Below are 23,256 nucleotides of genomic sequence, written 5' to 3' on the forward strand. Positions count from 1 at the left end.
GCCATTTGAAAGACATTTTGCTTTACAGCTACCAAAGCTTTCTGGCATGTCTAGCTCATTATGCTTTGTTTGGAGGGGACACTGTTTCCTTCAAATAAGGAGTTGAGCAAGAATGCAGGGTAAGGGATAAAAAGAAATGGCTCCTAATCCAAGAATATTTGCTGCTCTTCTCTGTGACTACAGAAAGGCTAAATTGAAAATAATGCTGATTTGAAAGCCTGTGTGTGCTTGTTCCATCCTAGTTCGTCAAGAGGGGGAGACATTTTATCCCAAAAGTAAGACCACCCATAAAAACGTAACTTCTATTTCCACATATAAATTCTTCAGTCTATTTATCCAGGTGTTTCTTTCTTCCATGGACTTTTATTTAGCAAATATATAGTGACTGAGATTCCACAGGTGGACAGGAAAACAGAGCAGTTTGGAGAGGGTAATTCCCCATACCTCCATTTATTTTGCTCACATTCTTCTGATAATGTTTCGTCATGGGCAGTGACCTCAACAACCAACAGTATTTTTAGAAAGACAGCTAGTTGGATCTGCAAGGAAAGAAGGACTTTTAGAATTACTGTTATCCATGATTGTTTTTGTTGTTGTTATCATTGTTATTATTTTCCTTTATGGATTGTGGCACTGCAAAAGCTAAATTGTTTTCAAACTCAATTTTCCCATTCAAAAATGACTTCCTTTATGTTTGTATTGGATCTGGAAAAATACACACAATTATGAGAATACCAGCTGTATTATTTTTGCTTACTTTCCTCTGAAAAACAATCCCTTACTCCTTAAGTTTGATTTTTTGATAATTACATCTCTCTCTTTAAATTTGGAAATACCAACTTCCATTTAAACCCATGAGAACTAATAAGTTTAGGGTGTACTGCAAATCTGAATGAATTAATTATTTTTTCAATTGCTTTTATTAGAATGTTATTATTAACTTTTTGCTTTAATGTTATCTGTCCCAACTTCTCTGGGGTTGTTCCTCCTACTTAACACATATCCTTTAGGCAACAAATTGTACACACAAAAGAAGGCTAATTTTATCACAGGATTACAAACAGACTAACACACATGACTAAGGCCTTACAGAGAAGCTGGAAAAAAGATGGCTGGTCACACACCCTGTACACACCCAAGCTTTAACAGATTCCAAGATAAAGATCCTTTATAGGACCTCTAAGAGTCCGAGGTACCTCATAAAGAACTGCTGGCATTCAACAATGAACTCCGTTGCTTTACTTTTAGTCCTTTCTGCTCTCATGACTCACTGTGGTTCACAAAGTGGTTGATGTTAAGTCCTTTACTAAGAACCTTCAACTTGGTATTTATAGAAAGATTCATTTGTAGTCCTTTTTCAAAGAGGTCAGCAGGTGCAATATATTCTTTGGAGGAATTCTGACTCATTTCTCCAGATTGCAAGATACCGTCTTTGTCTACACAGTAAAGCATTTCAGGCATCACAAGAATGAGTCGCTACATTTTAAAACTCACTACTTCCAGAAACCTACAAAGTGTTCATGAAAAGTCTGCACTATAGAATGGTATTCATTTTGAAAACCTGATACACAGTGCCAGATATAGGTTGTATTTAGAGTGTTCATTCATCCAGTTCGTCTGGACAGTTCTGGATTTTTCATGTTCTTCTGGTATAATTATTAATTACTTCCCTTTTTTTTTTTTAAAGATTTTTATTTATTTATTCATGATAGTCACACAGAGAGAGAGAGGCAGAGACACAGGCAGAGGGAGAAGCAGGCTCCATGCACCGGGAGCCCGACGTGGGATTCGATCCCGGGTCTCCAGGATCGCGCCCCGGGCCAAAGGCAGGCGCCAAACCGCTGCGCCACCCAGGGATCCCAATTACTTCCCTTTTTTATTTTAAAAAGAGTCCTGCTTTGGATAATAAATTATATGATCACCTTAGCTATACTTGGGCATTTATATCCATATATTTTCTTCAAATCAATAGGTTTCAGATAATTCTACATCTTTACTCTAAATAAGAAACTTCTTGCTTCCCACTAAGTCCTGGAGTGGTGGACTGAGCTTACATCTCATTGTGACTTGAAAGTTCTCTTTCAAAAACACACAGGTTTCTGGAATACCATTACTGGAATTGGTTGCAATGTAGCTGAAAGACATCTGTGCACAGAGTCCAAGTTGCCCAGACTGCTGACATTTTTCAGGGCAACCATACCTAAAAAGGGTTTCAGCATTTCAAAATAGGTCTAAGAATAAATTATGCAGAATTTTAGGCCATAATCTCCAGGATAAAATCTCTGGGATTTCACATTTTAAATGTTTAAGGAATCCTGTTATCTTCTTTTACCTACTGACATCAGAATCTGGTTCACATTTTTTATTCAGTGACACATGGAGCTCAGTTTCTTTTTGAGCACAACACTCACTGAGCATACTAACTTAATATGTATTTTTAATCCAATTCCTTTTCACACATTTTTTCCTATTCATATTAGTTTATTTGTTAACAATCGTATTACATTTACTAGGTTCCAGGGGAAATTGTAAGTGCTTTTACAAACACAGATACATTTAATCCTTACAAAACCAGTAAGAGAGGTTCTATTACTATCAGAGTCTCCATTCACTGATGATGAATCTGAAGACAAGGTAGTTAAGTAACCTGCAGAAGATCCCACAATGTGTATGTTCACTATTTAGACCCAGACAACCTGACTCCAGAGTCTATGATCTTATTAGCTACTATGCTATGTTCCCTCCTTATCATCCTTTAAAAAAAAAAACAAGAGATGACTTCCATTTTATCGAAAAAATAATTGGCAGATCAAATGGTTAGGAGAGTTTGCCTCATGTTTTAATGAACTCATTTATTTAAAGAGATCATTTGTTGAGAAGCTACTTTTGCAAGGCACTGAATTAGGCAGAAGGGAAAAAAGGTGAATTTATTTCTAAAACACCAGAAGCAAGTGTTTGTCTAATTGCATTTAAGAAAAGATCAGAAACTCCCAAATTTAAAACAAAAATCAAGAAACAATTCATATTTTTCTGTCAAATGGGATTTGACTCTATAGATGTGTATATAGTGGGCATCAGGGCCCACACATGGACAGAAGGAATGCCCAGTGGTGTTCTGGAGTTCAGAGGACATAGGTCCTGAAAGAAGACAAAATGCACTTAAATTGCAGCTGTATTATATACTACCTGTGCAGCCTTGGGAAGTTTACTGACTTCATCTTTTCAATCTGTAAAATGGGAACAAACATCTACTTCATAAGAAGTTGTAAGGATTAAAGAAAAAGATTTTAGAAGAGTACTAGCACATTGTAAATGCTCAATAAATGGTAGTTCATATTCTTTAAAATGCTCCAACCATACTGCATTATTTAATCCAGCTCAGTTATAGAATAAAACATAAGTTGCCACAGACAGATAATTTAACAAGCCCAGTCTTAACTCACTAGCAAGATACCAGTGTGCATGAATGTAAATAGACTAAGATCAGCAAAAAGAACACCAATCCAGGATCTGATTTTTCACTTAAGTTATGCTTAAAATGGTTATGGAGATCGGCAAGGGGTGATTATTTCAATTCTGGAGCAATGGGATTAGTAGCAAGGATGCCTGGTTAAAATATTATGTCATTACTTAAGACATGTTTTTTTCTCATTTCTTTAGTGTATGTTTCTTGGAATCTTTAACATAAGCTCGCACATATCATTTCTGCTGGAATGAAAATGAAATTCCCTGAAATTTCTTTTGTTTGTCTTCTCCAGGTAAATCAACATGTATCTAACATAGTTAAAAGGTAAGGCTTCATCTTCATTCTTTATATTTTAATTTTTAAATGCTATAACCTTAGATATTCTAACTAAAATCTCTAAGCCTTCTTTTCTGGATAAAATGTTTTTAAATGTCACTAGTAATTTTTAAGATAGCATATGAAACGTATTTACAAAAATACTCTTGCCTATTCTTTTACACTCAAGATTAATTTTCATTAGCTGAGCCATAGCTCAACCAAATATTTATCTTTATTTTCATTTATTGAAGACAAATCAAGAATGATATTATAAAACTTACTTGGTAAAGATTTAGAGAACATAATCAGTATCCATTACACTTTAAAAAATTAGATTAGTAACAAAAAGTACTAACAGAACTCTTTTACGTGAAGTATTCTCTGGAGGGAAATTGATCAGTGAAGTTATTGGCATCCTCAAAGGAGCAAATAATTAAAACAAAATGTTGTGCAATTCAAACTGTACTCACATTGTTATGAATATATTTAAAATAATGAATGTTGGTGGGTATGAAATTTCAGCAGGGCACCTTCTGCTCACTCTGGAAACATGAACTGCAAAGAAACGAGTCCTACAATTGTAGAGGGAGAACTGAGTAGAAGCCAGCTAACAGGACAGTCGAGGCTGTGCATCATTAGTGGCATTTTTGTGCAGTCCTTCATTCAGGGAGCAAATTCAGAGGAGAGCAATCTGGGAATCCATAAATCCTACTGAGCTTTGGTTAAGTGACATTCATTATAAAGAACACCTAGAGGGAAGACCCGAGAATTGAGCCACAGCTAGAAAGATCAGATTACCTGAGCTCTGCATGTCTTGGTTAAGTAAGGCAGCCTAGGAAGAGAATGATCTTTGTCTGCAGTCATTTTGGTCGTGTTAGATTGGATAAAGTTACAGGTTTATCGACTACTATGTTGAGTTTCTGTCGCTTGTATATTTCTCATGTATTATTGCATATTTTAAGCATTTAATGTCATTTATACTTTATGAGTACATTTTGCTTCTGTTACATGGTATCTCAGCTGAATGTTTATTATTATGCATTCACTACCTTTCATGTTTATCACTCTGAGTCTAAACAAAACTATCAATATTTAAATATGCGTAGCTATATGTATATATATTCAGATGCAGACAAATAAAAACTCTTTTCACTAATCAAGATTTTCATTATTGTTTAGATAGATAATACAAAATGTGAAATACTGAAAGTAACTTCAAATAGAACTTATTCCAAATAGAAAGGAGAAACTGTTCACAGAATGCTGCTAAGTAGTCAGTAATTAGTACTAGTTTCTGAATCTGAGGCTGGGAAAACAGTCGGCAAGTTACTGAAATGAAAATGTGAAAGTGAAGAGCCATTTTTGGAAAAGTGACCCTGGCGTGGGATGATGGGTCTAGTCTACACAATCAGCTACTCAAGAGATTTTCATTACTTTCTAGGTTTGGCAATACTGAGCACTATTTTCTTTAAAATAAGAATATAAATTGCCTCAAATATTTTCTACATGGTTTTTCAATAAAGAGTGCTGGTCAAATTCAGTGATGAAACAGTAAGATACACTTTTTATTGGGTCAACAAAAATTTTAAAGAGTGCCCATCTTTACTATACACAGTAAATGTGCAATTAGGTTCATTATCTCTGAAGTGTAAATTGATAATAGGTACCAAAAGTTTTTAAGATACACATACTGTTTTACCCAGCACTTATATCTCTAGGAGTATACACTAAGGAAAACAATAGCACAAGTGTGCAAGAGAGATAGCCTCTTCGTATGTGTTTACAATTGTGAAAAGTTGATAATAATAAAGTATTTGGTTGGTAATACTTCCTTTAAAGTAATGCTTTGTGAATATTCAAATAATTTGTGAATATTCAAATTGTGGACTGTCCATGTGTTAAATATTATATAATGATTAACTTCTCAGTGAGGAAAATAGGCTACAGTTTGGTACAGATACTCCTATCCTGGTCTTGTCAAAGAAAATAACAAGTATGTGTGTGTGAATGCATGTGTGTGTGTAGAAAATACACTTATTTTTTAGGTTCAAGATCATGGGCCTTTTTTTTCTTTTGTTCTCTGTATTTTCTCATTTTTTGACAGTGGAGTTAAATCATTGTAAGAGAGAGCAGAGATCATAAAGTCCTTGTTGAGGGGTGAAATCCTGTTTCAGGGACGTGACTGATGAAGCGTCTGCTGATACCTAACAGGCCTCACCATCTCAACTTATGACTCTGGTCTGGGTAAAAGAATGAAATGTGTTGGGAAACCAACCTAAGTATGAGGCTGTTTTCAGTGTTTAGAGAAAGACTGCAGAAAAAGACATCAAAACAATGGCAAGTATTTGTAAGTTTATTACTCGGTATATTTGACTAAGGACATCTAGGGAAGGCTGGGATTGCTTCAAATGTGCATATATTATTATAAGAACGTGTAGACATATTCTTTCTTTTATTGACCTGAAGATGAACCATCAGAATTAGCTGACTATATAGACATTAAAGATCTATTCGGACTGTCGTGACCCTTCATCTCTCTCCTTCTAGGCTAACTGAAGGATGAGTGGCTGTTATGTCTTTTTTCTATGAAGAGCTACAGGTTAAGTAGCTCAGAATAAATTGCTTCACAATATATAACCACATGGCAGCAAGTTGTTAAGTTAAACAATGTAGGTTGGTCAACTTTTACAACTCACATCTAGCAAAATGACTGGTACGGAATGTTGAATGAATGAGACTTCTCTAAAACAAGCCACCTGACCTTTTCATTGGTAAACAGGTGTACGCCTGGGTTCTTTTAAATTTATTTTTTGCTCTCTCTCCATTTCTTCTCTTTCAAATAAGTGCCTTAACAAAGCCCTTCAAAGAGTTCAACATTGAGGGGAAGAGACAGACTAGAAACAAATTATTACAAGATTATTTCTTTAAGTATTCTAACAGAGATAAGAAAAAAAAAAGCTAGAAAATATGGGCACGGTTGCCTGAGGGATTCAGAGAAGACCATGCAGAGGAGACGATGGCCTCTGGATGGATCTCAGAAGCACAAGATAGTAGGGTGTGTAGCAGAAACTGAGACTGACATTTGGATCAAGAAAATTAAAGATGTTTTAAATAAACCAGAGACTCACCACACCAGTAAATTTATGATTTCCCTTTCAAATACTAGTGGTGCATTTGGCCGAATCACATGATTTTGCCAGGAAATAAAACTTTGTTGGGGGAAGAAGAGAGTAAGAACACAACAGAGCTTCTGCAATTGAATCACACTGCCATATGAATTTTCTTCCAAACTACTAGATAAAGAGTAGTTGAGCAGCCCTTAACTAAAAATGTCCCCCAAATCTAAATTGACCAGGTAATTTACAGTCCCAAACAGGGACACTTTTAAAAGGAAAAAACAGCGCCATTAATAATTATGCAGAGATTACAAGCATATGCTAGCTTTCCTTATTCTACTGATACTGAGCATCCTACCAGATAAAGATACATTTTGAATGATATAGTCCTGTTTAAAATACAAAATATCAAGGATAAAGGTTGCTTCATCCATCTTTTGATTAGAATCAAATCAATCAGATTCACACCTCAGATAATCAATAAGAAATCATAGTTAAGAACTACAATTAGGACATACAATATGGAATAGGTTGAGTTTTAAAAAGTGTACCATTTAGAGGCAATAGACTTTGTAAGCATACACTAATTTATTTTTTTAAGAGAGAGAAATACTGAATATAGATGGTTCTAACTAGTAGTTTCTCATCTTTTTTTTTAATATTTATTTATTTATTCACAAGAGACACAGAGAGAGAGATAGAGCAGAGACACAGGCAGAGGGAGAAGCAGGCCCCATACAGGGAGCCTGATGTGGGACTCAATCCCGGGTCTCCAGGATCACACCCCGGGCTGAAGGTGGCATTAAACCGCTGAGCCACCAGGGCTGCCCAGCATAGACTAATTTAGATTTCAAACTCATTCCCACTCAGGTCTGTGATCATCAGTACTTCACTTAACTTCTCTGAATGTCAATTTAACCTGTAAAATGGGATAATACTTATTCCCAAAGCTGTCATGAAAATCAAATAATGTATATAAAGAGTCAGTCACAAGATTGGAACTCAATTAACATTAGTCCTTTGGGAAAAGAGTAATAGGGTGAAAGGCTATGGTCTATGAACTACAACCTGGAACTTAAAACTTAAAGAGCACATCTGTGTGTATAAAAGACTTAATTAAATGTATAGCTCAAGATTAGCTGATTAACACTATTAAAGAAAATGGATGATGGATATAATCAGAAAAAATTTTTAACTAATTTAGCTGAGGGAAGTGCATGGGAACCTGAGGAAAAATTATTCATACAACATATAATGTTGCGTAGCTCTAACATTGATTTCATTGAATTGATGTAAACTTAGTAAATTAAAAAACCTGAGGATTATAATTTCAATATGTGATCTTTTCTAGCACAAATGGGTTTTCATTTTTTAGTATAAATACCTTATTCAGTTTGCCCTAGATTTTATTTTTTTAAGATGTTATTTATTTGAGAGAGAGAGACAGAGAGAGACAGAGAGAGCGCATGAGCAGGGGAGATAGACAGAGGTAGATGGAGAAGCAGACTCCCCACTGAGCAAGGACCCCAACAAGGGGCTCCATCCCAGGACCCTGGGATCATGACCTGAGCTGAAGGCAGACACTCAATCCACTGAGCAACCCAGGTGCCCTGTCCTAGATTTTATTCTTTACTTGATCTTTGGGATATTGGTTATGAAACCACCACTAATTTTATACTTTAATTTGTATCATCATACCAATCATCTTGGGTCATTAGTACAGATTTCACTGATTAGAATTAAGAAAGGTCCTTTGCACACAAGATGTCAAAAATCTTTATGCAAAGCCACGGCAATTCTAAGTTGTCTTGAATCCATGCAGTTATTACATGTTTAAAAACCGATATTTCAAACAACATGAAAGAATCAATGTCCCATCAAAGCAAACAAACAAAAAACTTAACAAATAGAAACACTCCCAATGATTCTCAGGAAAGAAGAAAAAACAAAAAACAGAAAGCAAAAACCCAAATAAAATCAGCAATGGTGAGAGTCCACTTCCCATAACAATGTCATCTGACTGGCAACCCAGAGATAAAAGCAGGTAAACAAGAGCAGCGTGGCTGGAGCAGCCTCTCCAGACTTCGCCTGGCACAGTCTAGTTTAGGTGAGTTCACGAACACATAGTCCTCTCTCACTCCTCTCCAGTCCTCACCCACCAAGCTCCAGCCCAGGCTGGCTTATCCATTTTCAAAATAAAAAGTAGGTTGATATATTCTACAAAACAATGGAAACCATGAAGAGTTTGTGTACGTGCAGGCCTACTTTAATGGAAGAAAGGGTACAGGGGGCCATTTCAACTGCCCACAGAAAGACTACTTCAGTTTTCTTAATTAGATGTTTTCTATAAATTAAAGGACTAAGAGAAAGATATGGAATGTTTGGTCACAGCAATAGGAGCCCAGTCCTTGGATTTCTCTTAACCCACCTGTGACAAATGGCCATTTTACTTTACCTATTCAGTAATACAACAAATTTCCTCACGATGGTGATTCCTGTTTTACTGCTGCCTGACTCTATTGTTTTTCAGTAGTTTAGCACTTTTGCTAAATGCAGATACTGCAGTAAAGAGAGAGAAGATCTTCATCTGACAATCATAATAATAATAGCTTTTATTATTATTAATAAACTAGCTTTATTATTTTAGATTTCACACTCTGATTATTGAGTGGCTCTGAGAGCAAGCTTCACTGTCAATTAAGAATTTTCAAGAAAACACTGAGAAATAAAAAATACCAACACTGTGTAACTTATGTAGTTAGTAGAGTATGTCCAATGCAGCAATAAATGCAAGCCAGAAAAGAACAGGAGAGAACTTTGGCTTTGGTTATTACAGAAAGATTGCTGGAGACATTAGTGAGAGCCATTGTGATGTGGAGGAGAGTGAGTGACACTTGGGTAACTGGTTAATAATTTTTTGTTAATAGCTTCTCTCTAATGCTTTATTAAATATTTTCTAGCTATTTGCATAGTTTTAGTCTATGAAGATGATTTATATTTTAGCTTATAAGCAAAGAAATATAGTCACTGATAAAATTCAGGTGAAAATTGTTCTTAAGAACTTTTAGAAAGTAAGAAAAATCAAAACAGCACATATTCCCTATAGCTCACTTTTGTCAAGCTCTTCTGATCTCAATCTGTTTGCTTCCCCAGAGCTATGCTACCATTTTTCATCTTCTCTTCATTCTTTGTGTGAATGCTACTTCATTCTTTGTGTGAATGCTACCATGTTTTTCATACCAGGTGCTCTTCTATGTCTTCTTGACATAGAAATTAATAAGACTCAATATTTTCTTTGAATGAATTTTTAAAAACAGATAATATTAACTACAATAATATGTAATAGTATGTAGCACATTTCAGGTGCTACATTGAGGTTTAGAACCAAGTGTTGTGAAGACACAGAGAAATGTTAATATTCTGGAGCAAGCAGTGGGAGCATCAGGAAAGACTTCACAGAGAAGTCTTTTGATCTGTCTTTGGAAGGATGATAATGGTTTCTTTAGGATGAGAAGCTGAGGGAAAGGCAATCCATTCAATGAGGCTTTCCACTGTTTATTACAGATGAAAGAAAACTTCTGAAGGGTGAGCAAAGCCTCAGTGACATAAAAGAGCGGGCTGATTTGAGAAACTGTGAGCAGTCAAATATTATTGAAACATAAGATTTGTAAGAGAAATGGGGTTGGCAAGATATTCAACTAATTGATATTTATTAAGTATATATGATGGACAAGAGACCAAGATGGAAATAATGCTGCATATTTTATTTTATACAACACATCCAATCAGCCTAACAAAGTGGATGTTATCCTCCAAGGGTGTATCAGGGAAGTAACTGAGGCACAAGGAAGGTAAACTTAGACCTGTGAATTCAGCTGGTTCCTCTAAACACACCCCACTTAAAAAAGCAAGTGAGTTCAACTCTGAAGGGGACGAAGCATCCTATTAAGGAGTCTTGAACTTTATCCTGAGAGTTTTAATTAGTTAAGACAGGTTTTTGTAAGTCAAGGTATATCATAAGTGCATTGAGTAGCAAATATGGCAAAGTTGTTAAGGGCTCAGGCATCCCCACTTATAAACTGTGTGATTCAGTGACTTAATCTCTCAGGGTCTCAATGCTTTTTCTCATAAAATTGGGATAATGAGAGTATATGTTTTATGAGATTGTTGTACTCATTATTTAATACATAAAATTCTTTACAATGATGCTTGGCTCCAATAAGTCATCACTGTATGTGATTCCTGTTTCAGAAATAGCTCTCTGATAGCATTGTGGAGAATGGATTGTAGAGTGAGGAAAACTTCAATCCTTAATATTCCCAGAGAAGAATGAAGAGGGCTTCAACTAGGAGGACCCGGCAGTGATGGAAAAGCAAAGACATGGGGAGATGTTTCAGACGTGAATATCGAAAGGAACTGGTGACCAGTTGGGTTCAGGGAGGAGAGGGAAGAAAATATAAAACAAAACGATCCCAAGGTTTCTAGTTTATATGGCCAGATGAATGTTGATGTCGTAACATTTCATGCTTCAACTGCCACTTTCCTGTGAATTAATTATCCTAGGACTCTCCTGGCTGCTGACTGCCAGTAATTGATTTAGTGACTATTTATAGTGAAAAAATAAAAATAAAAACCATGTTGAAAGCCCTCAGAATCCAGAGAAGCCAGTTCCTCCCACTAAGGATAGCCTATCCCTATCGCCCTAAACTGACCCTGTTCTCAAGTCCCTTGGGTGTGAAAATAACTGAGCCGTTATCTCTGAAGCCTGCAGACAACACGGCTTCTTTTTAGCACCAGAGCTGCACAGAGGTGCCGGTGCTGATGGGTGGTAAAAAGGGGACTGATGAGCATAGCCCAACTGTAGTTTTGGGACATTTTGTTTTCACTTAGGACAATTAGTAAAATAAAGTTTTCAAGTTGTGAGGAAGAATATTTCTAGAGAATTCTTAGTTTCTCAATAACTAACTGATCAAATTTAAGCTCTATATAATATCCATAGTTCATGAAAGGTTACAAAGTTTAGGTATGAAAGAAAATATATTTTAAGATTACTGTTATAATACTATGTTGGATGAAACAGGAGAATATATAAACAAAAAGTTAAAATGAACACCCAAATAAATTCTGTGCGATATGCTCCCTGAAAATTTTTCCATTACTTGGGTTACACATACATAGAATATATTTCCATTCTTCTCCAAAAACTACCATCTGTATCTCTATTACACAATTCAAAAATTATGACGGTTGAATACTTCACATGTCATATAACACATAGAACTATTCTAAGATTTATTTTTGAGCTATTAAAGTTTAAGTAGTCTACCTTGCTTCTTTATTAAGTTAGGATTACTTATAAATGACAAAAGGAGACAGGAAATACACAAAAACAAGTTGTTGTTTTGTTTTTTTTGTTTTTTGTTTTTTGTTTTTTACAGTCAGAGGGATTGAAGAAGAGTGGTAATTAACCCTAAATTCTGTTCTCCATTTATATAAAAGCATCTTCATTTCATAGTCTGTTCTTTTTCCTTTAAAAACTATTTCATGAAAACAGCTTGGGGTTTAGAAGATAGAAGTGAACATTAGTCACTCCATAACACAAATATTCTGAAAGCAGAAATGAGTCTGTGTCCTCTTCTGCATCTCTTCCAATAGGATATTCCTCTAGTGACTAAAACATTACCTTAAAGAGAGGTGGTGGCACATGGTACACATCTTCACCTTTACTTCCAACAACACAATGCTTTCTAGAAGGTCTTTTCTAATAGCTCCTAGAGATGGTAGATTTGTTATCAAACCAAAACCTCTTTTGAGTTTAGCTGATCAAACATTGCCTCTGAAACTTTGTCCCAACATGACTGGTGCCCTGTATGGATCTGATCCCTCTCTGGATCAAGAGGACTTCCCTCAGCCTCTTCTCATCCTTTAGTTCTTTGAAGGCAAGGCAAAGATAGGGACATTTCTGATTTGTTAACAAAATTTCCATTGTACCATGTCTGAGAGCATAATGGCAAAAATATAGGAATGCTCAAACCTCTAAAAATAAAGCATTGTAAATGTCCTGTTTTCCTACCGAGTTAAGACCTTTATTTCTTTTGGAGAAACTTACTTTGATTTTCCAAATGTTTAGAGTTGCTTGATAATTTAAGGTAAAAATCACACATCTATGTATGCCTGAAGTGGATAAGCACTTCAACTGCTAGCTCTATTCCATGACATGTTCCAAACCTGACAAGTAATAAATTGAAAGATGACCAACTTTTCTGTTTCCTCACTATTAACATCACCTCCGAACTATGATCTAGTTAATAACCGAAGTGTTAGTTATTCCCCAATCTAATCTAATGATAAAAATGATTTTTATTTTCTAAGTAAGTTCTATACCCAACATGGGGCTTGAACTCCCAACCCCGAGACCAAGAGGCACATGTTCTACTGATTGAGCCAATCAGGCACCCCTAAAAAGTTGTTCCTAAAATGAATGCATTATATTATTAAAATACATGCCCATCTTTGTATAAGCCTCAGTGTAATTATAGTTTTGTATAATTAGAGCTTTATGTCAAAAGATTTACAGCTTTATCACCTCAAGCAATATTTCACAGCTGCCAAGAATGATTTATGCAATAATGACTTAAACTGTAAAATAGAATCCTCAAAGGAAGGGCTGTCAAATATTCCTACTGCAAATAACTAGGTTTTAAAAAATTGATATTCTGGTAAATAGCAAGCTCAACTATACCTGGTAAAATCACATAAAGTAGCATGATAGGAAGTATTGCTTCATAAGAATGATCATGCAGCTCATCGTGCACTGCATCGATGTGAACTCATAATGTAGATCATGGGTTTAAAGTGCTTATGAAGCTTCTGGTGAATCTGGAAATCAAGCTTTCAGAAATAATAACATGCTCATATTTTTGCTACCCCAGTATGAGTGAATGGAAAAAGTGGAAACAATATCTCAACTTCTTGTTAATTTGCTCATTGTGCTTATTACATTCCTATCTGTATTCCCATAAAGGGCTAAATAGAGAATAAGTAAAGGAAGCATTTACTATACATAGTTAAGAAACCAAGAACCTCCCAAAAGTAAATGACCTCAATAATAAAGAATTAAGGAAACTTTGAGGAACAAACCAATACAAATGTTGGTGATTTTATCCCTTCCTGCTTTTATAAATATAGAGTGGCTGGCAGGTCTCTATGAGGCAAGGCTTTCAAAGCATTTGAACTTCACAAGCTCTGACTGAATTTGCAGTTGCCATGTGAATAAAACCAATGCACTTCGAAGATTCTATTCAAGGTATCTGAACTAGTCTCTAAAACACAAGTTGATTACACTCAGAGCAAATAAGTCTGACTGTGTCTTCACAATCTAAAAAGGTCATAAAATTAAACTTTTTCTTTGGAGAAAGAAAAAAAAAAAAGCTTGGCTCATCATCTTATCTATTCCCATATTAATAAAAGTGAAATAGGCAGCATTTGTCATTAGCTCTAAAGATTACTAAGTCCTTGTAGACTGACTCAAATCTGAAAATAAAGCCAACACAAGCAACGTCATCACCAAAGATTGATATTTATATACCTGAATAAGCTTTCAAATAAATTCCTGTCTAAAACAAGAAGGTTTTAATTCATACAATCAATTGCATCCTTCAGGTAGAAAGATTTGCATTAGTCAACGTACCAGCATCTTCACTGTAGAAACCTTTACATTCATGTTTGTGATTCCACATTAACTTGCCTTTTCTTTAGGTGTTTTGAGATAACTTTACACTGACATTATACAAGCCACACAGGCTTTGAAATATCACCATTCCACTTGCAGTATAATAAATAATGACTTTCATTTCAAAATATAAACTGAAAAATATGGTGAGTATCTAAGTGATCCTAACAGTCCAGATTCATTTTTATACTTAAATTCTATAAGTTGAAAAAAACCTCTGAAATGTCCCAAAAAAACATAACACCAAATGTGGACCAACATGCCCTGTATAACCACAATGCAAACTATGTCAACGTCATGATAAATATTCAGAAGGGGGAAAAAATGTCAGACATTCAAATTATTCCAAAAGTCCAAATTCTTGGCATCAGAGACACACACAAAAAGGATGAGTTGCATTTGGGTAGTGAGAGCCTTAGTCCAAGAAATGCTTTCAAGACAACAGAGCAATTAGGCTATTTCTAGCAAGCCAACACTACTGATTGAAAAGTGGTGGTGGTGGGGAGAATGAGAACTTTAAAAACAATCTCTATGTTGGTTGATAATCATATAATTGTTTTCACCCCGGATTAATCCAAAATTACACAAACCTGTTTATCTAATCATAATTTGTCACATATATTCACTCAAGTCAATATTAAGGAAAATCCAGTAATTAAAAATTACATTTTCTATCATAAAATATTTAATTGTAAGAAAATAAGAGGAAATGTTAAACCTTTTCCATGCTAGAATTTCTGCTGTGATTTTATCAAATGATGAATCATTATATGATATAAGCTATAACAAATCACTCATTTTCTCATTTGCAAGACTTAAGAGTTTCCTAAAAAACTGACTAGATATCCCTCTGCCTCATGGATTTCTGTCAATGGAAAAAAATGATAATGCAATATCAACAAAACTACCTACATTATGCATTTTTAAGGGATTTATCTTTAAGCACTAAATTGTTAAATACCATTAAGTGTCCATATTTGAGAATATGTGTTCTTTTAAATGGGGGGGAATATTCATACATGTGAGTTCATATGCTATATATGGTATATTTAATGAATGCATGTCTAGTAAATGAGCATTTTTTTTGAGAATTATTATAGGTGTAACATATTATGTTCCTATAGCAAACTTGAAAGAAGGAGGAGTGCCCTTGAGGTTGAGGTATGACCTTAAGTTTGAGATGTCAGTTTTGTTGCAGCTGACAAACGAGTACAAATAACTCCACAGTATCATAGCTCCTTTTATCCATTTCTTATTTTAGGACAAATCTTGAATACATGAGCAGCTTTTATTATTTAATTTATACAGGTTTACTAGACCGATTTTTGAAGTTCTTGTATATCACCCTTCATGTATAAAAAGGAGCAAAAGAAACAAGAGGTGTTGCCTATCAAATAAAGCTGAAGAACCAAGAAATATTTATAACTGCAATAGTTTTAGTTGCAGATATACAGTTTTCAACAAGCTATTGCTTTGTGAGATATTTATACAGTTCAAGCAACTAATCTCTGTATTTCTCTCCTACCAAATACATATCAACGCAATCAGTAAATTATTGGCCTTTATGTTATTCCCTAGAAAGGGGACAGTGTAAGAGTGATTTGTGGCACTTTGTCTTCAGTGATAGTAAGTTACTACACTATTGAAGAGTACAGAGTACCCTTATTCAAAGAAGAAATTGTTCCTACTAGTGCACTAATGACAACATCTATATTTCTTGAATCCTAAAATATATAAGATATATATAAATATATAAGCACAAAATATCTACACTGAATTTTTGGAGCTTCTCTGTGTGTGAACTTTCAGTAATCAGTTGTCAAGATTTCATTTCAATGGAAACAAATAAAAATAATTCTAAAGAGATGAACTTTACCATTTTTGTGATAGTAGGTGACCTCCACTTTCCTCTCCTCTGACCCCAGCAATGCTTGGGCAATTTGGGCAATATCATGCCTCTTGGTCTCAGGCCCATGGAGAAAGTCGCAGGTGCACGGCTTTTGCATGACATCTGGCCTGGAGAAACCAGTCATCTCGCAGAAACCATCGTTGCAGTAGATGATGGCACAGTTTTGCACTCTGGCATTTGCAATGATAAATTTTTTATCTGTAATAAGAAGATAGTAAGGCATCTTTTTAAAAGCTTCCACAAGATTTTCATAAACACTGGAGCAAATTGTTGCATAATAGGAGATCTGAAACGCAGGTGCTTCCCAAACTGCTAACTAACTGCCCAGGATTTTAAAAGAAAAAAAAAAAAAAAAACCCTAAATGTGAAATTGACGGTCCTAGTATTTTTAACAAAAAGTATTTAGGAACTAGTCTTCAAATTTTGAGAATGTAATTTCCCAAATAGTCTACTTCTCAAACCTTGTGACTCCCAGGGGTCCTAAGGCATACTCAAATAAGCAGCTGGCCCACTGATATTTCTAGAATGCCATTTAATTGTAAGATAAATATTTTCAAAGGCAAACAATGAAACATCCTGTAGCCGACAGATTTCTCATCTCAACCTTGTCCCTTAAAAGTACAACTTTCTCAAAGTAGCTATTATTTTTGGATTTGGTTTTTCTCTATCCCTCTAAGGCATAGTACACACTCATCATGTTAAATAACAAAACAAAACAAAACAAAACGTGAAACTATTAGCCATAAAACTATCTTACGTTAATTGGCAGTTCAATAATTCAAAGATTCACCTTTTGTGAGATATATTTTCCACGAGATGGAAATGTTTACACATACACAGTAAATATCATGTTAACACCTCTTCACTTTTACTTTGGGAGAACCTCGAGTTCTTGTGTAGTATTAGGGATTTTAATGCAAAAGGCTCATTAAATTTTGATCATAAGTTATATTTACTATTTCCAGATAGACTGTGAACAGGATACACTAGTTTATTTTGTACACAAGGTACTATATCCTCATGTCACTCAATGCAGGGCCAAAATAACTGCAAAATGCACAACATCACCAACCGTGTGTCAGTGTGGAGTTCAGGAAATGTTGAACGTAAATTAACAAGGATTTAAAATGAATACGCTGGATACAACAATCACTTATCTCTTATAGTTAGTCCACATGACACATGAGAATGTAAAATTTGTCTGCACTCAGTTTTGGGATTCGCCTTACTGCCTTTCAATTTTCAAATTTCTTGATGGAAATTTAAGGAAATAATGAAGAGACAGAAACATTTGTTTTGAATAATGAACCGTTTGCATTGGGAAGTAGTACGGATCGGGTATTGTTTTTGTTTTTTGTTTTCCAAATTATCCTTCTCGGGATGCATTTGCATGGGTTCAAGGCAAAGTTTAGCTTCCAGAGACTGACAGCGAGCAAGCATCCCTGGCATCGCACAGCCTTGCAATTCCGCCCAGGTAACGCGGAGTTTGCACAGCCCTTTACCTCGCCGCTACCGCTGACGCTGCCCTGCTCCGGGGCTCGCTCTGCCCTGCTCCCGACTTTGCAAAAGTCTCCGGTTAAACAGCCTCAAAAATGCAAACCCCCGTTCTCCCGGTACGTTCCCTTTAAGATAGTGGGAGAGCAGGACCGGGAGTGCAAGGCGGATGGCGGAGCCGCGGGAGAGCAGGACCCCGAGCCTGGCTGATGGAGACCCCCCTCCGCAAGGCACACCCGGGTCCGCGTCCGGGGCGCAGGGTCCGCGCGCGAGGCCCCGGCCCGGCTCGCAGCGCGTCCCCGGGGGGCCCGGACCTGCGGCTCCGCGGCCGCACGCGGCGATGGTCGGCGCGGAGAGCCGGGGAGGGGGAGACGGCGAACGAACTTACTTTGCCCTTCAAATTTCCGTATGATGGTCCCCAGAAATGTGTTTTGCGGTGCCACATGCCCCCTGCGCACAGGCATGTTGGCCCGGTCCTCCGAGGAGCGCGCCCGGCTCGGACTTCCCCGGGTCTCCTCGCCTAGAGCGCAGGCCGGCGCGCGCGCCGCTCTTTGTGGCTGAGCATCCTCCCTGGAAGCCCCGAGGCTCTGCCCATTAGCCCCACTCCTAGACGCCCGCCGTCCCCAGCCGAGCCCGATCCATCCCCTCCGCCCCGCGGGGGGGGGGGCGCCGGACCGCCGCGGGGGCTGAGAGGGCCTGGGGGTGGGGAGAGGGGAGGAGGCGGGGGGAGGGGGCGGCGGGGGAGGGAGGGAGGGAGGGAGCGGCGGGGGTGGGGTGGGGTGGGAGGGGGCGGGGAGTCACAAGGGCAATCGATCCGCTTCTCTGCTCCCAAACAGCGCCAATCTCCCAGTGCAAATGGGCTTAACCTGGCGGTTGCCCAGAGCTGGGAGGACGGCCTGGGGGGGGGGGGGGGGGGGCGGGGGGGATGGAAGACTCGTGCGGCTTTTGCAGGAAGGCGAGAAAGAAAAGGAGGCTGGGGGGTTGGGGGGAGTTGACGTTTCTATCCCCGCCCTCTCCCCTACTCTCTCTCTCTCTCTCTCTCTCTCTCCCAACACGGGCGCGCGCGCGCACACACTCACACTCACACACTCACACTCACACACACACACACACACACACACTCACACCCTTTATCCCGAGAGCTTGGGCGCCGCCACAGCTCGGATTACTCAAGCGTGCTTTAGCGGAAGCCAGCCAAGAAATCTCCAAAACTCAGTGACAAACAGCTACTCTGGGAAGGTGATCTCCACGGCCCCCGGCCACAGGGTTCCAGCCCTGAGCTCCTCACGCCGCAGTCGCTAAAACAGCCTTAGCTGCAAAGGAAAGACAGGTGGGAAAACAGTCCTCCAGGGAGGACTTGCAAGCGCCGGTGGCGTTCGGGACTTTGAAGACCGAGGATGAGCCACTTAAGGGTGCAAGGCTTAGCCCGAGGGTGCAGCTCGGATGCTCCGGGATCCTCCGGGATCCTCCAGGATCCCCCGGGATCCGCGGGGGTGGGCGCCGCAGCCCCAGCTGATTGGCACTCCTGTCCCTGCCCGGAGCTGAGCGGAGTCTCCCCGAGCCTAAAGGCAGCTGGCGCCCCGCTGAGCATGCCCGGCTGCACTGCGTGAGCCCCTGAGGAGTTGCAACGTTGGGGGCTGATTGGGTCTCTAGGTGCTGGAAGCTGTGAGAAAGATGGGGAGGCCAAAGGCTGTGCGAGCAACTGGTACAAAACAAGGAAAGTGTTTGAAATGGGCGAGGCTGGGCGCCAGGGGGAAGGAACAAAAGGTGGGTGGGGCTAAGAGTTACCAGCCTCGGTGTGACCTCCAATGCCACTTGCCTCTTGAACACCTAGGCACACCATTGCACCTACTCTCTTCCACTATTTCTAAGAAATTCTCTCGCTTAGGCTAGGAAAGTGTCCAAGGAGCAGAACAGAGTCCTCTGGTTCTTGCTTCTCAGAGCCTGCCAAGGAATCTCATGGATATATACACACTTGTGTCCAAATAGTCCTCCCGGAGACTTAGGAAATCAAATGTGACAAGACATCCCAGGAGAGGACGTTATCTAAGTTGTTTTTCTAGATTTTCTTGCTTCTTTCCCCTCGTTTATGTTATTTCCTATAACCTAATAGTCTCTCTCCAAGCCCCTTTCTCTAAATGGAGTTTGCCGTCGCTACAACCTGCAGAACGACTAGAACACGGACAAACCTCTTGTCTCCAGCTGTTGATAAAAGTCCTACGCCCTCTATAAAAACCTGTAGCTGCATGATAGTGTCGGGGGTTCTTGCAACTCATTAGCCTGCTTTGCCTGTGCCTTGAATCAGTCAGGTTCCTATTTTCTCAGTTATAAACTCAAATCTGAAGTTTAAAAAAAAATGAGGATGGAACCAAAAAAGGGCTGAGAGACAGGTTTAGCTTAGCGAAGGTGAATCATGTGGGTTGCAATAAATACGAGGAAATGAACATAATGACTTTATAACTTTACGTTGCAGAAAACACAGCCAAGAAAAAGAATCCCCCACCACCACCAAAAAAAAAAAAAAAAAAAGCAAAAATAACCTGTAACAACCTAAGCAATTCTTACCCTTTCCCTTTCATGTCAGAGTAATGAAAATGAATTAGAAATGTGAGACATTGCCTGGGAATGTTGAATTTTCAGGTTAATTAGCTTTACTTTTAAAAAAAGAAGAAGAAGAAGCAATCTATGACAGAAGAAGAAGAAGAAGAAGAAGAAGAAGAAGAAGAAGAAGAAGAAGCAATCTATGACAACCCCTAGGCTCTTATCGTAGCTTGAGCTTTCTTGAATCTGTACAGTTCCCTCTCACGGAACATAAAAAGGCAGGTTCCTCCAATGTACACTTTTATTTTCTTCCCTTTTGCAGCATAAGTAGATCACTCTATCATTCTGCTTCCTAGCTGCAGGGGGCTTGGGAAACGCTGGAGTTCCTCTCCCAGGTGTTAAATGTGGGGAGCTATCCGTGGTGCTGACTCCGACTGTCGTTACGAACTGCTTTCTGCCTACGTTCAGCCACAGACAATAGAATAGCAAACCCAGGCAAGTGGCTCTGATATATCCACATGCACTACTGTCTTTCCTGGATACCCACAGAAATAGTGCTACCTGCACCCCATTTCTAAAACACTTTTTCCAACTTAGCTGGTTAGCGAAATCCAAGCTCAAATGCCTACTTCCCAAAATACATCAAGAACTCCAGAGAAAACAGGGTGCCTGGGTGGCTCAGTGAGTTGTGTCTAACTCTTGATGTCTGCTCAGATGAGCTCGCAGTTGTCAGTTCAAGCTCCATGTTGGAGCTTATTAAAAAAAAAAAAAAAACCTCCAGAGAAAACTTAACAAACTTCATATTGTGCAGATTGTAATTAAGGTCTCAGGTACACCATAAAAGCATAACCAAATACCAGTAGGTTATGGCAAGGTCATATGGCAAATTATTTCTTTTTTAAATCACAAGTAAGTTCAGTGAGTGAATATTGCTTTAAAGGGAAATAAGCATTTCCAAATGCAGTTTGAAACAGATTTATCTGCCATATGACAAGACGTATTGACATACAAAAGGTAACAGTGCAAACTGTTTCTAGTAGGAGTTTGATACTTTCACAGTTTATTGAGTCTCAAAACCCTTGAATTCCTCCTTAAGGGTGGAAAAGTGGCTGCTTCAAGAGAAAAAAAATGTTTTTTTGTTTTGTTTTGTTTTTTGCTCCCTGATATGCCATTTATTTCTCCACAACCTTCAGAGTGGTCTCTCTTTGTTTGTTCTGAGTAATTAAACACATGATAGTTGAAGTTCCATTGTCTGTGTTCATATTAGCAATCTCTGTGGGCTTCACATTTTTCCCGACCTCATTTAGTTCTAAGATTAGTTCTATTAAGGATTCAGTGTAAGATCATAGGACATTCTATAACCTATGTATTGTAATTGATTGATCTGAGCAGAAGATTAAAGGCATCCTGTTTCTAAATTACCCCAGTAATCGTGTTCATGCATTATACATTGGTACAGTGGAGACAAGTACATCAATCTATATTCAGCCAATAATAGAATCAAACCAAAGGATGGTAATCATTGCTGCTTGCTGGCTGGAAAATTACCCCTCCCCTCATCCCACCATCTACAAAAGCACACTGTGTATATTGTGTTGAGGCCAGATTTGATAAGTTTTCAGTATTGGACTTTTTTTCGGAAGTCCAGATATTGAACAAAGCACATTAATTCAGCATCAAAATCCTATCATGTATACAGCTTAACGCTCACCACCATCTACTTATGGGTGAAGACACAAACTAGATTTTGATATATTCTTAAAATTACTTAACTGGACTTTTTACTGTAAAATTCAGTAGGTTAATATTTATGGTGTTGGAAACTTTTTAACAATGTTTACCACATAGTAACATAAAATTCTGTATACAGGTCTACAGAATTAATGGAGCCCTGCTTGAAAACCCTGCACTTGAAATCATTTGAGTATCATACATTAATGCTTGAAACTTTGAGGAAATAGTAGCAACCATTATGGGTGATTTAAATTGATACTCTTATATTGAGAAAGAATAAACATGTTTAAGATCAAGTAAGCAATGTAATTTGTTTCATATGTTTGAATAATGTAGAATATAAATCGATGAAATTAAAGTCTTCTTAATTTGGCAAAATAAGTTTAAAAATCTCATGAGCATGATGAAGCATAAGAGGTTATTTCAATGTGGCCTTCTATGGGGGTCCTGGGTATTATCTAGTAACTGGGTCACATTTAACCTAAGAAACTTCTGACTCTACAGTTACAACTTAGGCAAATTTTGGCTTGTATTATTATACATAGCTCTAAAATATCATAAGAGGCAGAAATTTTGAGGTCATCCATTAAAACAATATTTCTGTGCAGCATGGTGTAGTCTAAAGGGCAGAAAAAAACTGGGTTGTAACTCAAAATTGCCATTATAGTAGAAACCAATGAAAATAAATAAGGTCTCTTATGCACAGCTCCTTTCTAAAATCAGTAAAACAATCCTTAATATTCATTTTTTGGGGTACAGAAAAACTAGGAAAGTGGATATAAAGTGATTAGTGCAAACTCTAGCAGATAGTGAACTTTTAAATAACCATTGTCCTATAATCTAAGCAGTATGATTTTTTAATTAGTAAATTAATAATATTAATATTAACATATAGGATTTAACTACTGTAGATTAAAGTACTGCCAGTGGTATGTTGTTTGGGCTA

General features: G+C 37.8%; 1 protein-coding gene across 4 annotated transcripts in view; it reads right to left on the reverse strand.

Moving 5' to 3' along the window:
* KCNH7 (potassium voltage-gated channel subfamily H member 7) overlaps positions 1–18,733 on the reverse strand; it is a 471,528-nt gene extending 452,795 nt beyond the window's left edge. For 3 of the 4 annotated variants that reach the window (XR_012000301.1, XM_072751747.1, XM_072751746.1), the window contains exons 1-2: positions 18,424–18,700; positions 16,509–16,739 (exon numbers count right to left, since the gene is read on the reverse strand). Coding sequence is in view for 3 of the 4 variants with exons in the window: in XM_072751747.1 (XP_072607848.1) it covers positions 16,509–16,739; positions 18,424–18,499 (307 nt within the window). In the remaining variant the exon portion in view is untranslated. Of the gene's footprint in view, positions 1–16,508; positions 16,740–18,423 lie in introns of all 4 variants that reach the window. The other variant, XM_025994147.2, reaches the window with a different exon arrangement.
* Positions 18,734–23,256: the final 4,523 nt, after the last annotated feature.

This window comes from Vulpes vulpes, chromosome 3 (assembly GCF_048418805.1).
Source record: "Vulpes vulpes isolate BD-2025 chromosome 3, VulVul3, whole genome shotgun sequence".
In the NCBI taxonomy this organism is placed as follows: Eukaryota; Metazoa; Chordata; class Mammalia; order Carnivora; family Canidae; genus Vulpes; species Vulpes vulpes.